Source organism: Vigna radiata, chromosome 8 (genome assembly GCF_000741045.1).
Source record: "Vigna radiata var. radiata cultivar VC1973A chromosome 8, Vradiata_ver6, whole genome shotgun sequence".
NCBI classification, from domain to species: Eukaryota; Viridiplantae; Streptophyta; class Magnoliopsida; order Fabales; family Fabaceae; genus Vigna; species Vigna radiata.
In genome coordinates, this window is record NC_028358.1 from 6,011,125 (window position 1) to 6,028,899 (window position 17,775).

At 31.9% G+C, this 17,775-nt stretch overlaps 1 protein-coding gene across 2 annotated transcripts; it reads left to right on the forward strand.

Annotated features, from left to right (window-relative positions):
* The first annotated feature begins 11,677 nt into the window (after positions 1-11,677).
* Positions 11,678-16,656, forward strand: LOC106769766 (urease accessory protein D). Of its 2 annotated transcripts, XM_014655510.2 has the most exons (9): positions 11,678-11,822; positions 11,923-12,086; positions 12,760-12,825; positions 12,925-12,999; positions 13,429-13,473; positions 13,804-14,037; positions 15,866-15,948; positions 16,032-16,203; positions 16,402-16,656. In XM_014655510.2, the coding sequence occupies exons 2-9, from the start codon at positions 11,961-11,963 to the stop codon at positions 16,525-16,527; spliced, it is 927 nt and encodes a 308-aa protein (XP_014510996.1). In that variant the 5' UTR covers positions 11,678-11,822; positions 11,923-11,960; the 3' UTR covers positions 16,528-16,656. The 2 variants fall into 2 exon arrangements, with proteins under 2 accessions (XP_014510996.1, XP_022640570.1); XM_022784849.1 differs by lacking the exon at positions 13,804-14,037.
* Positions 16,657-17,775: the final 1,119 nt, after the last annotated feature.

Sequence of the window (17,775 nt, forward strand, 5' to 3'; positions counted from 1 at the left end):
CTTATTATCTTTGTTTGTTTTTTCCTATGCATTTTAAGTTTTGTTCTTTTCGTTGAATTAGCATATCTTGGTGTTTTATGTATCTAACCAAAACTTATGTTTGATAGAGAGAACCAATGGATCTTTTGTATCGATGTTGAATAAGTAAACAATAAAAATTCTTTAAAGTGACCAACAAAAGTGAGGTTGAAAGATCTTAAAATATAACATTATACTATATAATAGTCATCACATATTTAATATAAAATATTAATTAAAGAAAAGATTATAAAGTGAAATTTACTATTATCCAAAAACAACTATAAAATTTATTTTATATACAAATAGATTAACTAAAACTATTTACACAAATTAGTCTAAAGAAAACTAAGTAGTAACATCTCCTCCATCTAGTACATATTCCAGGAAAATCTCATCTCCCTTTGCTCACACCCATAGGATGATCATAGCAAAGAAACGAAACCAAAGGAACATACAAACACAAGCACAATAAAAGGGTAAGCTAGAATACAACAATTTATAATATATTAACACATGTTAAACATTCACACAAGAACACATAGCACATCAAACCAAACAAACACTTTATGCATGACAACCCTTTAACTTGACTATCCGGATTAGTATGAATATTGAGTTATGGCAGTTCATGCACTTGTTGTGGTGAAATAGTTAACCCACCAAAAGCTACCACACAATATTAGTCCGTTATCACTTGCATTATGTCAAGGTAAAGCCCCTAGACTAGGACATCCTGTTATTCTCACGACATGCTTCAACCCTCTCTACTTGAGAATAAATGACCATTAGAATGTCAGGATGAAATCCAAGACTAAGTTTCCCATAATCATACTTACAATACTTGAAACCACCACTAAGAAGTTCCTCCTTGGAACTCTCTTCCATACCTTTGAAACCATTGAAATCACTTCACATTCACATAGTATACCAATACATGAAACTACTGATCATACATTAAAGAAACAGAAACACCTTTACAAGTCATCAAAAATCACACAATAACACAATTTTCTTCATAGCAACTCAATACTCACACTAGGCAAGGAAAACAGCTTTGAAACCCTCACCAATATCTCCGAAAGGGTCCAAAACCTCCAAAACGACCTAAAGAATGTCTAAAGCTGATGTACAGAACCCCGAATTTGAGATTTCCAAAACTTGAAAAACCCAAAAGTAGTGCAGTGGCATTTAGCGCCCTAGCTTCTTTTTTCTGGCGCTCAGTGCCCTAGCCCTTGGAATGGGGTACTCAACTCCTTGTTTGGTAGATTTTAACTTTTTTTGAATTGCTTCTCCCACTTACCCCACAATTTCTAAAGACTCTTAGGACTCTTCAGACCTTGAGAAAACTCTTAAACACTACTATAATTCAAAATGACCCATTAAAATCCAACTTCACTCCTATAAGCTACCTAAACTCAATTCTACAATTTCTAACCCCCTTATCAGTTTACAAACTGCATAATCAAGTTTAAATACATTAGTCATCACCCTTCAACACCTTAGTTTCATCCCAACCATCCTACTTTCAATTTTCAACACCTAAAACCTCCAAAATAGACTAGAAACCCAACCTATGAAGCAATTATCACTTTCATGACATATTTTTCTTATATTAACCTTTAGACAAGTCATAACTAATCTCATAACATACTCCAAATTCTAAAAAATAGTTCACAAACCTTCCTTCACAGTTTCACTACCAAAACTCTAAGTTTGAACCAAAAACATGTAAAAACTCACTCATAACCTCCTACACCAAATTTTACTGGTTTGAAAGCTTTCATAAGTCCTAAATGATTTCCCAAATGACCTCAAACTATTATTTCCTTCAACCAACCAATTCCAAAAAAATTCACCTATCAATGCCCCATTTTTATGCTTAAAACTCAAGTAACCAACTCTTTTTCAATTCAACCCCTTTGTTTTCCATTTCAAACCATCAAACATCTTCATCATACATAACCAAGACAACAGAAACATTTAAACACTTCATACCAAGCATTCAAACATCATCTAATCATTTATCATCATGAAGGAAAAATAGTATGAACATCAACTTAAAAATTATTACTCAAATCAATTTATCATTTGATTATATCATAAATTTCACACCATGAGCATAATCTAAAAAGTTTAGTTTTCCTTACCTTACAAGAAAATTGCCTAATTCTAAAACGTCCCACCGGTTGCTTGAAATGCAAAGAATTTCTAGACGAGCCTACGAAATAGCAAATTGAAAGCAGACAAAGTCCTTAGAACTTTATATCAACCAAGAATGAGTAGAAGAAGCATGATCAGACATGCAACGACATTTGATTATTCTAAAAACATATTAGGAACGAAAAAGGAAAAAGAGTCGAAGCTTACTTACTCTATTCTTGAAATTGATTAGCTAGATGTGAAGATAACTTAGTTGTGATTTCTTAAGAACTTCCTGATCATCAAACAAATGGTCAAGGGAAGAAAAATCTTAGAGAGATGTGAGAGAAAGCAAAGAGAAAGAATTTTAAAGAAATAGACAATGTTTTAAGTAATGAGATGAGTTTAAACATTTTTATTTATATTATTAAGTTATTTTAAAATAAAATAATTAATCTTATTATTTTAAAATATCTATCAATTTTAATACTCTATTTTCTATATTCTTACTAGGTTAAGAAAATTAATAAATATAGTGTTTTCTTTAATGCGTTATTTTGTTATTTTCTCGAACATAAAAAGTTTAGCTTTAGACTCAATCCATCAAATAAACTGACACTATTTTCAATTGAACTTTTTGTTATAAAATTAATATAAAAAGAACTCAATTTTATTTAATAAAAAATTAAGTTGAAACTAGTGTTATTAGTTAAACAGTGTTGTAAGCAATTGATTTAAGGTGATTTTATGGAGAAATTTTTTTATAAATTAATTTTAACTCAGTTGGTAATTTGATTTTATATTTAATTATATAATTTAATTAATTTATATTTAAATAAACTTAATTTGATTTTTATGTTAATTTGACGTTAATACTATTTAAAATGTATTAAATATGATTTTTTTTTTCATCATATTCATTATGAGATTTTAATTCCTTTCAAATTTTGGATAACATCTTTTAACAATAATTCAATTCAATAAAAATATATAAAAAGCGAAGTGATTTATGTTTCAAAACTTTTGTATAAACATACTTTTTATTTTAAAATGTTTTTAAAGTAATTTGGTTGATGATTATTTTTTTCTAATTTTTGTGTAAATATTTTTATATTTATTGGAGTTATTTTTTTAATAAGTTGATTAATAAATTAAAAAAAAATATTTTCCTTTTCTTTTAACTTTTTATATATTTGTTTATAATTTTTTTATTAAAATTTATATGTGATTCTTATTATATATATATATATATATATATATATATATATATATAAGAATCTTTTGAAAAAATATGACCAATTTTAATATTTAAATTTTAATTTATTAATTAAATAATTAACACACTTTTAAAATTAAAAAAAAAAAACATGTTTGTCTGAAATTAAAAAATTAATTGTAAAAAATTTGAAAATAGCTAAGTCATTTCATTTAAAATAAAAATATATAAATAGTCGGTTTAGTATATAAATATTAATATATTTTATTTTTATTATGATAGAAAACATAATTTCATTCATAATACAAAATTTTTAATTTCTTTAAATCTGTTTCAACTATGTTAACAGATAAGTTATGTTAACAGATAAGGTAATTGGAGGAAGCACTGAGGGTATTAAATTTACATTGTAAAAAGTAAAGTTTCATTTAAAGTTAAGTACATATTTATAACTTTAAATTTTTCTCTAATAAACATCTTCACATTCACAATTTCTAAAGACTAAACGTGTGTTCAAATGCATTAATTATTAATAGGGTTAAAACACACTTAAAAAAATTAAATTTCTGTATTAAAATTGATTTTTTTCTTATACTAAAAATGTATTCAACCGACTATATTTATTAAATAACAAAATAAATAAAAGTAATGAACTGGAAGCATAAAATACAACTTGGTCTTTGAAACCACAACTTACTTTATTAACAACGTTTGAACATTGTTTGCTACGGTGATATCTATCATTATTATTGTTGATTCTCGAGTAATTTTGGATTAATCACATAATGATACATAAATTATATTTAAATGTTGTCAAAAAAATATTGTATAAGTATTATTATCCTACTTGTTTATGTAATTTTTAAAAAATTGTCTATTTTAATAAACAAACCATGCTTCAACATATCTTACATTTAATTAAAACACATTATTATTATATGAAACCGGATAGCAAACTGATAAAATGGGAGTGTGACTATTTCATCTCATTTTCATAGTAAAATTTATAATCATTTTTATATTCAACATATATGAAACTTTTATTCAATATATATCTCATCAGAACGAACGAGTATATTTTCATCCACACTCGTATTTAAATGTTTATTGTTTTAAATATTAGTTTATAATTTATTTTAAAAAATTACATTAAAATTTATCATATTATTAAATATTAAATGTCAAAATTATATATATATATATATATATATATATATATATATATATATATATATATATATATTTTAGCGCCAACTATTAAGAAAATACTATAATTATGCAAAAATCAAATAAAAATACAAAATAACAATTGAATGTGTAAAAAGACCCAGAAAATAGATTGTTAAGAATAGATAGATGTATTAAAATAATGAAATTGAACATTTAGCGTTGAACCAAGCCATCAATATAAATAGAAATTTAAAACACTCAGCTTATTATATCAGTACATCTCTCAAAAATACTATTATATACCTTTACTCCTCCTTCTCTCTAAAATTACTCACTCTTGGTTCATCTGATCGGTGATCAAAAGCTCCATAGACGATCCAGACGTCAAGGGCTTCCTTTTCCACTGATCAATTTCGTGTTTAAAGCTGATAAGTTTTGTTCTATGGATTCTTGTGGAATTCTGAAACTTTTTGGCACATGCAAGCAACGTTTTTGGTTGCATGTGTTCATCAACTTTCTCTCCTCAATTCTAACTTCATTTTTTGTCCTTGGGTTGGTCTCTTCTCACCAATTGGTGAGCTTTAGGTGTTCTTAGGATTTTCTGAAGTTGTGATCAAAGTTTCTAGAAGCATAGAAGTTGTTCAGTTCAGCTAAGAGGTAATGGAAGCTAGTTAATTTAAGGTTTAATACCTATTTTGGTCCCTCCTTTGAGAGGGTTTGTTCAAAGTGGTCCCTCCTTTTTTCAAAAGTTCACTTAAGTCCTACATTTTGCAAAAGCTGTTCAAAGTGGTCCCTCCTTTTTTCAAAAGTTCACTTAAGTCCTACCTTTTGCAAAAACTGTTCAAAGTGGTCCTTTTTGCTAACGGCATTAAGTTCCTTAACGGTAGAGCTGCCAGGTGTCTAACATGTGCTGATTTGGCATTGTTAATTGTTTTAAAAAATCTATATAATTGTGACGTGTAATTATATTAATTAGGGTAAAATAAAGAAAGGAATTAGGGGTAATTAGGGTGAGAAGATTGGGGTAATTGGAATTCGATTGCGATTGGGATTGGGATTGAAATTGGGGTCAGCTTAGGGTTCGTGGTTCGTGAGCGCGATTCAAATTGGGGTCAGAAGATTGAAATTGTGGGCGTTGTTCGTCAAGGTTCGTGGTTCGTCAAGGGAGGTTGTTTCGTTTCTTAGTCGTCAGGTTAGTGTTCTTACTTCCTTCGTGATCGCATTGGGTGTGTTTGTTCTGCAATGAGTCGAATTGTGTGTTTGTTTTGTATGGGTGTAATTACTTAAAAAATGATTTTATTTGTCGGTTTCGTTGTCGTTTTCTTTGTTGAAATTGATGTCATGTTGGTTGTTGAAATTGGTCCACTGTCTGTGTTGAAATTGGTCCCCCTTTTGGTGTTAAATTGGTCCCATTGCTGTTAATTTATGAAAGTGGTCCCCTTTTCCATGTGCAGGGTAGGGTTTGGGATGAGTGAGGATAGGTTTAAGGTGGTGGTCCACTACGGTGGGACCTTGATAAAGGATGTGTTTCCCTTTAAGTATATAGGTGGGCAGATATCTTCTTGGGACATTGACCTTGACACATGGAGTTATTTTGGAGTGGTTGCTACAATTAAAGAAATGGGTTACATGGAAGTACAAGAGTTAGTTTATAGCATTGACAATATTTTACATGGCCTGTATGACGATAGGGGAGCTATGAATATGATGGAAATAGCTAAATCTTTGGGGAANGTGGATTTATTTATTGTGCATAAANTTAGCNAACNAGACTTTGTGGAAACTGAGAATGAGAATGAAATTCTTTACCTTTGCCAAGGGCCTGCAGAGAGTGGTGAGGGTAGTGGGTTTGAGGCTGCTGCAGAGGAAAATGAGGAGGTTGAGAAACAGTGCGTGGTGGAGGAAGTTGGTGATAAGTTGGACACACATGATGAAGTGGAGGTGGAGGAAGTGGAGGTGGAGGAAGTGGAGGTGGAGGTGGAGGCAGTTGAGGAATGGAGGTGGAGGCAGTTGAGGAAGTGAAGGTGGAGGCAGTTGAGGAAGTTGAGGTGGAGGAAGTGGAGGTGGAGGAAGTAGGTGGTGTGGTGGCGGAGGAAGTGGAGGAAGAAGTGCAAGTGGATGAAGTACAAAACAGTAGTGAGGAAGAAGTGGAAGTGGATGAAGTGGAAGTGCAAATCAATAGTGAGGAGAGTGATGAAGATTACATGGTTGAAGATATTGGAAGGGGGTTGTCTGATGATGATTCTGAGGCAGAAGAGCTGTTAACTCCAGAAAATAGTGATAGTGAGGAGGATGACAATCAAGACAAACCAAGTCGATGTCCGTTTCCCACATTTGGAAAGAAAAAGTCCATGGTAGATTACAAATGGGAAGTTGGTACTATTTTTAATGATAAGGAGGACTTTAAGGAAGCAATTAGAAACTATGTTATTCATACTGGGAGGGATCTTAAGTTTGTAAAGAATGATAAGTGTAGGGTTTGGGTGAGATGCATGGGTGCGCAAAAAAAATTCCCATGGGTTGTTTACTTAGGATATTTGCCATCAAGAAAGGTTTGGCAGTTAAGGAAGGTTCTTGATACCCATGCTTGCAGTAGACAACTAAACATAAAAATGATGAATAGTAAGTGGTTGAGTCATGAAGTAGATAAGGTGTTGCATGATAATCCAACTATAAAGGTACAAGATATACGTAATAAAGCACTAAGGAAATGGAACACCAAGGTATCAATTTCCAAAGCAAGAAGGGCTAAGTTAATGGCTACAAATGAACGTAAAGGAGATTTTAAAGAACAATTTAGAAGGCTTCATGACTACGGGCATGAGGTGCTGAGAACTAACCCAGGGTCAACTGTTAAGATTAAAGTGAACAGTGATAATGGTGAGGCCATCTTTGAAAGAATTTACGTATGTCTGAACGCATGTAAGAAGAGTTTTGTAAGTTGCAGGCCAATCATCTTTTTGGATGGATGCTTTTTGAAAGGTCTATATAAGGGAGAACCTGGGAGCTAACCAAGGATGGGACCCAGATGAGTGTTGGTGGGCATAGAAAGAAATGTAGCATCTGTCGTCAATTGGGGCACAACAAAAAAATATGCCCTCTACGTCCACCCATCATAGAACCAACAGAACCAACAAGTGACCAACCTACCCAGCCACAAGAACCAACAAGTGACCAACCTCAGCCACCAGTACCAACACAAGATTCGATCACAAAACCAACTCCACCAATACCAAGGACAAAATTAACTATTAGAAGAAAAGTTGCATAGATTGAACTCCAGCACTTTATTGAGATTGTGTAGGACAATAGCGAAGTTGTTATGTATGTTATTTGAATTTAGACATGTTATTTTTCTTTGAATTTAGACATGTTATGTATGAATTTGGTGATATTGTGTATGGCAGTATCTTTCTTTGAATTTAGACATGTTTGACTGGATGTACTGATATTATGTATGTCTCCACTGTTGTTTGAATGTTGGTTTAGGTTTAGGTCTCCTTACCATGCACTGGTATTATGTAGTATTTAAGGGACCATTATGCACAATTTTTTACTAAAAGGGGGACTAAAATGAACATTTTTAACCCAAAGTGAGGACCAAAATGGACAATTTAAAACCAAACTGATGACTACTTCGAATTTCATTGTACTAACCCAGATGGTTCACTGATATTATAACACCAGCTCATAATACACAAACACAACATTGATTGCAGATTGCCCACCTAACATCAACCTAAGGGCAGTCAAAATATTACAACATCAACTCAAAATACATGAACACAACATAAATTGCACATTGGTCACCTAACATCAACCTAAACACAACCCCAATATGATGATGTTAAGCACAATAAGAACAACCCCAACTCCAACTACGAACTTCATCTTTCTCTGCAACTCTTTCACAACACTTTCCATATCAGTGGTCCTCTTGTTGCTTTGCCTCACATTTGTACCATCTCTATCATCACCGTTGTCTTCACCAAACCACTTGAAAAAGTTACATGACATCCCACTTGTAAATGCACCCTATTACTCACAAAAAACACAAAAAACTGTCAACATAGGAAATCAATTTAACATAAAAGTCACTTTGCTATTAAAAAAACCTTATAATGACGACATGCCCAAAATTGCCTCCCAGCATTCCTTGCAGTTTTCGCAACTTTCAGTACAGCAAAATCACCACAGTAGCAAATAGGGGTTATCCCAACACCCCTTGAAACAGCACCCTGTGATGAATGCGAAGCTCCTTTGCCCGTTGTCTTTGAACAAGAACAACCACTTTGTGAAGAAGCCATTCCAAACTCTAAACCCTAACCTTTTAACTTTCCAAAACTCTAGAGCAAATGACCACAAACCCTAACCATTGCTTTTAAACTTGGGAACAATAACCATCAATAATCACTGTAACAGGATGATGTACTTAATTACACACCAAAAATTACCCCTAAATCCTTCTTTAATCCAACCCTAATTATATTCATTTACACGTCATCATTATATATTTTTTTAAAACAAATTTCAATGCCAAATAAGCACGTTAGACACCTGGTAGCTCTGCCGTTAGGGAACTTAACGCCGTTAGCAAAAAGGACCACTTTGAACAGTTTTTGCAAAAGGTAGGACTTAAGTGAACTTTTGAAAAAAGGAGGGACCACTTTGAACAAACCGTCCCAAAAGAGGGACCAAAATAGGTATTAAACCTTAATTTAATTGTGATTTTCCATGTCTGAAATTACTGTTTGAATGGTTGCATGTGTGTAATCGTGAATGTTTTGATTGAATGGTGTTGAATTTATGAATACTGGAACCTGTGAACTGGTTGGGGTTTCTTTTCATAAGTGTTCGGCCTATTCTGGTTTTGGAGGAAGTGAGTAGGTGAAAATGAGAATTTGGGGTTGGGAGTGAAATTGGTCAGTAAGGAGAGTCTGAGCAAGTATATTTGGACCTGTTAGAACTTTTAAGTCCCCCTAAAATATGTAAAAAGTAGGAAAATCAATTTTGGGTCATTGAGTTGTTGATTATGCAGAATTTGGAGTGAAATCTGGTATGAGACTCTTTGGAATGATGTTAGAAAGGTTTAGGTAATCTGAGATAGGTGTAAATTGGTATATGAATCATGTTTGGATATTAGAAGTTGGGAGAAATGTTTAGTTTTGGTACATTCTAGCATGTTCTTAATTTTGCAGAAAGTTGAGCATTCGCTGTTGACCGCTCGACCATGTTCAAGTACTCAGTCATTAACTGGGTTCGGTCTCTTTAGAGTCTTACTCGTTCATGATCGTTCGGTCCTAGGTGGGTACTCGATCTTGTACTAGCCTTTGGTCTAGTACTGGTACTCGGTCCTGTACTAGCATTTGGTCTAGTACTAGTACTCGGTCTTGTACTAGCATTCAGTCTAGTACTGGTACTCGGTCTTGTACTAACACTTGGTTTTGTACTAGTGTTCAGCCTTCTGCTATGGTTCAGTCTACATTAGTATTCGGTTTCGTTAGGGTGTTCGGTCTAACCTTAGTCCTCAACCTTAATATAATATTTGAACATGTTGTAGTATTCAGTCTCTCCTAGTGGTTGGTCCTTAATAATGTTCGACCACTTCTTCAGCCTTACATATTATGGACCGTTCGATCCTGTTCCTTGGGTAGTGAGAAACCGTTAGGTCTCCAAAGTTCACAGGGTGTTCGGTCTTGCATGTGATTTCCATTGTTGTTTGAGAACTTGTTAAATTCAATTATATGAATCTGTTGTGCATGAATAAGGTATTATGTTCCAACTGGTATGGATGAGAATTCCAAGGAGGAATGTCCAGTGATTTTATCAAGGTGGTAAAGTATGAATATGGATAGCAAAATCCATGACATTCATCCTGACATTCTAATGGTTACCAATTCTCAAGTAGAGATGGGTAAGTCATGTCGTGAGAATAACAGGAGGTCCTAGCCTATAGGTTCTCGGGTGAGTTATAACATACTAACCCCGGGTGGCAGCTGAGGGTATTCCAATTACTACACCCTCGGGTGCAAGAACGACTTTAAGCTACATATTCATACGATCCGGATGATCAAGTCAAGTGATCGGTCTTTGTTTGTATAAATTGCTTGGTCTTTGCCTGTTTGAGGGGTCGATCATTGAATGATTTTAAGTGTTCGGCTGTTACATGCTATGTACTTGTTTGAATTGGATATTTATTTTGATCAATTAAAATTACACTAACTTACCCTTCTTTTCTGTTTTTTCATGTTTGTCCGTTCGGTTTATCCTATGCAATGATCATCCTGTGCATGTAAGTAGAGGGAGAAAAGTTCACTCTTGAGCAAGCTCTAGAAAAAGAGGATCCACCTGTTTAAGTATGAGACGGTTCGGACTTGTACATAGTTTTGTATGAACATAAGATTTTGTATAAAGTTTTTAATTTTATGATTATTTTTGAATAAGTGTACTATTAACACTTTATTACACAGTGAATCATTGCTCTATCATATCATTTCATGTGATTCTATTATGTGACTTATACTATATTTGGATGTTACATAATGAATTCAAATAATTATAAAAAAAATAAATAAAAATATCAAATATATGTTTTAAAAATAAGTTACAAAATTAAAGATTAAAAAAGTTCATACAATTTATAAAATTAAGTAATAAATTAAAAATATTTTAATAATTTAAAATAAAAATATATGCAATGATTGAAAAATTATTGAAACAAGTATCAGAATGAAAATTCCCATCTGATCGGTGGGACGATATTCCATTTAAATCAGACTAACTTTAAATAATTCTTATAAAAACAAGTTGATAAGTTTAAGTTATGATGAGAACAAGAAGTACAAAGTTCTGGACATATCCCAGCAGAAAAGAAAAATATTTAAGATCTACAAAGAATAGTTAACAGATATTAAACAAGTTTAACATTTGGGTTAACTCTAAATGACAATTTTAATAACAATATTATTTAAGTAATTTTGAAATTTTTTAATAATTTACGATCTAATTCTTAAATTGATGTATTTTTATAAAATGTAAATTATTCTTGTAATATTTAAGAACTACTTAATACATTGTTTAACAATTTAAAATTATTTAAGTAGCTTTTATTCTTACTAAAAGTTTGAGGGTAAATTACGGGTTTCTCCACCCTAAAAGTTTCGAAATTGCGTGTCCAATATATACCTCAGCTTGCACTGCGACTCTGTTTCTCACTCCTTCAACCAAATCAAGTTTCAATCTTTCTTCATAACTTTGAACTTGATTAAGTAAAAATGTAAAGCATCTTTCTTATTGTTTCTCTGTGTTTTTAAAATCTCAATCCAATCATGTGAAGGAGAAGATTAAATACATTATTTTTTTCAATTTGAATCCAGCCAAGGCACTGGAATCTATTCAGGGTCGGTGCAGAACGATGAGAAATGATGAAGGAAGCAGAGAAGGGGAAATGGGTTCGGTGGTGGTTGAAAAAGTGGGAGGCAGATCGTCTGCCACAACCTGTTTCTCAAGATATCCCCTCAAGTTCTTCATACCCAAAAAGGTTTTCTCTTTAAAATATACTATAAACTGTCATCTGATTATGTTGGGCTTTCTATTTTAAAATTTATTTCACTTTTAGTTGGTTCATTATGCAAATATCTTTACCAGAATATGATCGTTGAATTCTTAATTTAGAGTTGATTCAAGGATGATATCTGATTATTATTTGTCAGTGTAAGTTTGTTTGTTTTTTTTTTTTTTTTTGCAGGAGCATTATAAGTAACACTTTTATATTATTGTATAGCTGAAAGTTTTTGAATTTGTTTTCTACTGATTACTTTAAAAATATATTTTTTGATTTGTTGACAGTGTAATACTTGTATATTTCAATACTAAATCTAAATTAAATTCTTCTTATACTCTAAGTCATGTTTCGATTCAGGTGCACAGGTTTACATGTTTATGGTATGAAACGATCTTTATGTTTGTTTCAAATTCATATAATTTATACCTCTTAAGTTTAAAAAACATTCCAATAATGTTTTTTTCAAGTTAAAAAAAATTAAATGTATACTTTCTTAAAGTTAGGGAACTAAATTAAACAATATGGAAGTCTAGGGGCTTTGACCTAGTTTAATTGAAAGTTTGGAAGTATAAGAACTAAAAAAATACTTTTCCCCCTTTAAAAATCTTAGCTTGGAATGCTAAAATTGTTCCTTTCACTGATTGCTTAGGTGGGTTCTTCCAAAACTGATGCTGTATGGGTTTATGCTGTCAATTATGGGGGAGGAATTGTATCTGTAAGTTTTGTATTTTTTTCATAACCCCCTTTCATTGTCTTGGTATTATGCTTTTATTTGCATTTGCTGATGGATTTGTGCTTACCTTGTGAGGTGTAGGGTGATCACATTTCATGCAAGTTTTGTGTGGGAGATTCTTGTACCATGGTTTTAACAACCCAAGGTTCCACCAAGGTTGACTAATTTCTTGTTTTCTCTTATAGGTTTTTTTCTTCTTTATTTTCATCCCCCAAGTTTGGGTTTCCCTCTGGTTGAGCTGACTTTTGGCCGGGGTGCTTACGTCCTATCATTGTTAAACTCTACAAAAGAGAGAAAAATTGTGCTAAAACCGTGTGTTTCTGAAACAGCACGAGTCTTTGTTTATATTGAGAAAAAGGGATCACTACAATAAATAGTGTAGATTTGATATCCTCTACTGCAATATGACATGGGAATAAATAAAACATTCCTGATTATATAAGATTAGCTCCTTATTTCTATAATTATAACAATCATGGTATATTATCTCTTAAATTTATTGCTTTTTGTTAGAGTAAGTTCTGATCTTTTGACTTGGCTTATGTTTATATTATTGTTATTGATAATTTTCTTCTCCTTATTTAGGTCTACAAATCCGTGGGATCTAAGTGTTCCCAGCAAATATTAGAGGTAAAACATAGTATTTCTTTTGCTGTTTTGCCTTCATGCTCATCATTATTGAGTTAGAGGAGTCATATTACATGATGGGGACAAAGGATTAGGATTGATTGTTTTTCACTATACAATTTCTGATGTCAATAACAAGATTTATGACCATGACAAGAGTGTTATACTTGTAGTAGGAGTCTAATAAATGTACATTTTTACGGCATAAAACACTTCTACTTTTCAACAGAAATGCCTTGACGAACTTCATTTTTTCGTGGTTAAGATTTGACTATTGGCGAGTTTATTGGTCTCATGGGACAACTGACAACTTTTGAAATCATTGTGTAGTAGGCTAGAGTTGGAAGCAATGCACTTTTAGCCATCATTCCAGACCCAGTGACATGCTTTTCCACTGCAAGATACTATCAGAAACAAGAGTTCAATGTTTCTTCAGACTCAAATTTGGTCATGGTTGATTGGATTACAAGTGGGCGCCACGAAAGTGGTGAGAAATGGGATTTTGATCTATATAAAAGCACCAATAACATTTTCTTTGAAGATGGTCAACCATTATTTCTGGATACGGTAATTGTTTTACTGCTGTCCTCGTTATGCTTATAATATGTATAGTTTGTTAGACAATTAAATTCATATACTATTAAAGAGGAATGTGTAGTGTGATTACATATAGATGATAGAGGGTTAAGTGGAGGGAAATATAGATGAATTTGTAAATATCCGATCATTCAGTATCCAATCATTCAGTTGCTGAAGGGGCTTTTCTCCCTTGGTATAGTTATTAATTTCAAATAATAATTCGTTCTAGGACATTTTCTTCAGTATTTTCACCTTGAGGACAACCATTGACTACCTTACTAACGAAATATGTTTCTGAATTGAATGTTGTTGTTAAAGTGGCATTTGAGAAGTTAAAATCTGCCATGACCTCACTGCCAGTATTGGTTGTACTAGATTTTCCGAGCTGTTTATTTTAGAAACGGATTCAACACGCCTTCTCTGAGTTCCACCTCGAGGGCAATGTCTCCCTTGAGGGTGGTATTGATAGAAGAAGACAACCTTCTATTAAATATGTGTATAAGAGAAAAAATAAGGAAATATTATACTGTTTGATAGTTAATTGGGACAGTTGTCAGTTAGTTTGTTAGAAGTTGGCAGGAAAAATTTGTATAATTTATGTGGGAGGGTTCAGGTTCCTCAAAATACCTAGGACTAATTCCATTAAGAAGTGTGTCTGTTTGAAGAATTCTTAAGATCAATGGAGACATTCTTGTTTCTTTGGTTACCATTCTAGATTCATATCTGATCCTTGCTCTATCAATTATCCATGTCAAATTTTGTTAAAATTGAATAAAATTAACAAGGTGTTCAATGATTTATATCTTAATATATTATGTCAATTTTGATCTTTTTTTTATCGACAAATGTTAGTTAGTAGATTTTGCTAGTGGTGAGAGTTGAATCCACAACTTCTCCCATCCTCCCTTCCAAGCCCCTCAAACCAACCTTATATTTCCCAAATGTAAGTGGAGGGGTGTTGACTCCACAAATTTTTGATCTATATAAAAGACACATAAAAATATTTTGATTAATATAAAATTGTGTATATGGTTATGTGAAAGGAACATTCGTAGTTTAAAAAAAAAATCATGTAATTAAGAGATATTGAACTATCTAATATTTAGTAAAAGTTATAGGATGTTTTTAGCTCTCCCCATATATAGACACACACACACATATATCGGAGAGATGTTTGAAATGGACATCGTATACAATTATGTTGGGTTCCCTTGTTTTTTTATCTCCTTTTCATCCCAATTTATTTATTTTTGCCTAACATTAATGATTTATTTTGTATTCTTCTTTTATTCCTCCTTTTTATCTATTTTACTCATTTTTGAAAGTCTGTTCCAACAAAATTTTGCAATGTGCAAGGCTATGATATTCAAAATTGAATATGAGAAGAATGAGAATTGAATCAATGATTTTGCATTGTAAGAACAAGTACGAGAATGTGCATAATTGTGATAAGGGGAGAAAGATGGAATGTAGAGAAACACGTGACTTAATATAATTGTGTTCTGATTTCAGCCTTTTATTAATCTCTAATAGTTATAATTCTTTCTTCTCATTTTAAGAGTTGTTCTTAAACCGTGTGAAACTTTAATATTATCATGTCCAGAGCCAAAATGAGAATATCCGAATTCAGCAGAATATGTTGCTTTTGCATTCTTCTGTCCTCTGATGTGCTTGTCAGCTTTCTGAAATGACAATGCATCTTGTTTGGTGCTAAAATTTGAGCATAAAAATTTCTTGTGTGTTGGACTACCATCTATTTTTAGATTAATGTCCTTTCCTCCCATATTATTCTCAATTGACTTCGTGTTACAAACAGACATTATTAGAGAAAGAAAAAAATGGACACATACAAGAACACATGCACAATTACCAAGTAATTGCAATGATTTTACTCCTGGGGTGAGTGGTTTATTTTGTCTTATCTTTGGATTAATACTTATTGTATTATGAATTCATTATTCATGTACTATGTGACCTTTTAGGCCAAAAATGCAGTATATTCAGAATCTTGTGCAAGATAACGTGAAAAAGATTATGTCTGAGCAATTACTGCATCCTTCTACATCTTTGAGTCACCATCACCAAAGAGAAAAGGCTGATCATTTGCTTACGAAACCAAGCTTCATAGCTTCCTGCAGTGCCTTTGGTCCTAAGGTTTGTTTATATTATTTCACATTCAACAAACACTGATTATTTATCTAAAATTGTAAAATGTTAACTTTGTGATTCATTAGGATTGGCTTCTGTTGTCTCGACATAGAGGAGTCAAGTTTCAAACACTTTTATTATTTGATAAATTTCATGAGTTTCACATAATAACATGTTGCTGCCTGAAACTACATTTGTGTGCAGAAAACTGGTCTTGTTGTTCGAGTGGCTGCTGAGACAACTGAATCAGTATACAAGTTTCTACGACTTCAGCTGGCTCCTATGGAGCCAATGATAGGTGTTCCACCATACAAAACAAGTGTTATATGAAAGATTCATTTTAGCTTTAATTTCAGAGCTACATGTAATATGTTAATACTAGTATAACATTTCTTTCATTCATGTATTGAGAAAACAGAATTTTAATTTCATTTGAGGATCAAACTTCTCTTGCCTTTATGTCATGAAATGCTGGGAAGTTTCTGTTACTCCCTGTAAGACCCATGTATTCACCTTAATAAATAGTAGTATCTTTTCTACAAAATGTATTTGTATAGATATTAAAATAAATAAATAAATAAATAAATAAAAGCAAATGGACAAATGACTTTCGGTGATGATTGAACGAGGAAGTCCAGCCAAATCACCTCTCGGTGATCAATCATACATATATTAAAATAATAATGATTATTATAAATAATTAATTAAAAAAAGGGGGAAATTTATGCCCTATAAATAGCCAATGGATGATCTGCAGAAACCAAGGAAGGAACGAAGGGAAGAAAGAAAACTTTAGTTTTTGTTTAGTTGAGGAGAGTTTTTGGACGGCTATGGAAAAATCTTCAAAATCTTTGACAGAGAAAAATTCTGAAAAAAATAGATAAAGGGAACTAACTCTTTTCTTTATGATGATAGATCTCATATATGTATATTTGTATATTTTAAGTTCACGATTTTAAATATATGAGATATGATCGTATTAAGTTTTAAAAATGTTAGCTATCTATTCATTTGTATGGGTTTTGGTTTTCTTTAACTATGTTTTTCTTGTTTTGTATTTTTGGAGTTAGTAAAATCTTAATCTCATTTGGTTTACCATTAGATTAAGTTTAAATTTTTATATATGATTTATATGATATATTATTCCACTTTCATTGTTCAGACTTTTAATTTAAGATTTGTAATTAAAGAAATGAATTTCACAATCTTAAATAAACCGATCATACTTTATTTATGTTTTAAAGTGATTTCGGTAAAATCTCAATTCTCACTTAGTTTATTATTAGATTAAACTGAAATTTTTATATATGATTCATGAAAGATCTTATTATCTTTTGACCGTTTGGATTTTTAATTAGAGGTTTGTATTTAGAGGAATAAATTTCACATTATTTGAAAACTCAACCTCGTCTTAAATTCTGTTTTTGAGTCATCTAGGTAAAATTAAGATTCCTACTTTATTAACTGTTGGATCGACCTGAAACATTTACAGTAGGTTCTAAATATGTTGTTACTTAGTTTAATCGGTCATATCTTTAATAAGAAGTCAATAATGAGAATAATCATCCCACCTAATAT

Bases quoted from the DNA above. Each gene is read 5' to 3' on its own strand.
- LOC106769766 (XM_014655510.2), top strand. From the start codon at position 11,961: ATGAGAAATGATGAAGGAAGCAGAGAAGGGGAAATGGGTTCGGTGGTG. The intron at 12,087-12,759 runs GTTTTCTCTTTA...CTGATTGCTTAG, and splicing joins AGTTCTTCATACCCAAAAAG to GTGGGTTCTTCCAAAACTGA. The intron at 16,204-16,401 runs GTTTGTTTATAT...ATTTGTGTGCAG, and splicing joins GCAGTGCCTTTGGTCCTAAG to AAAACTGGTCTTGTTGTTCG.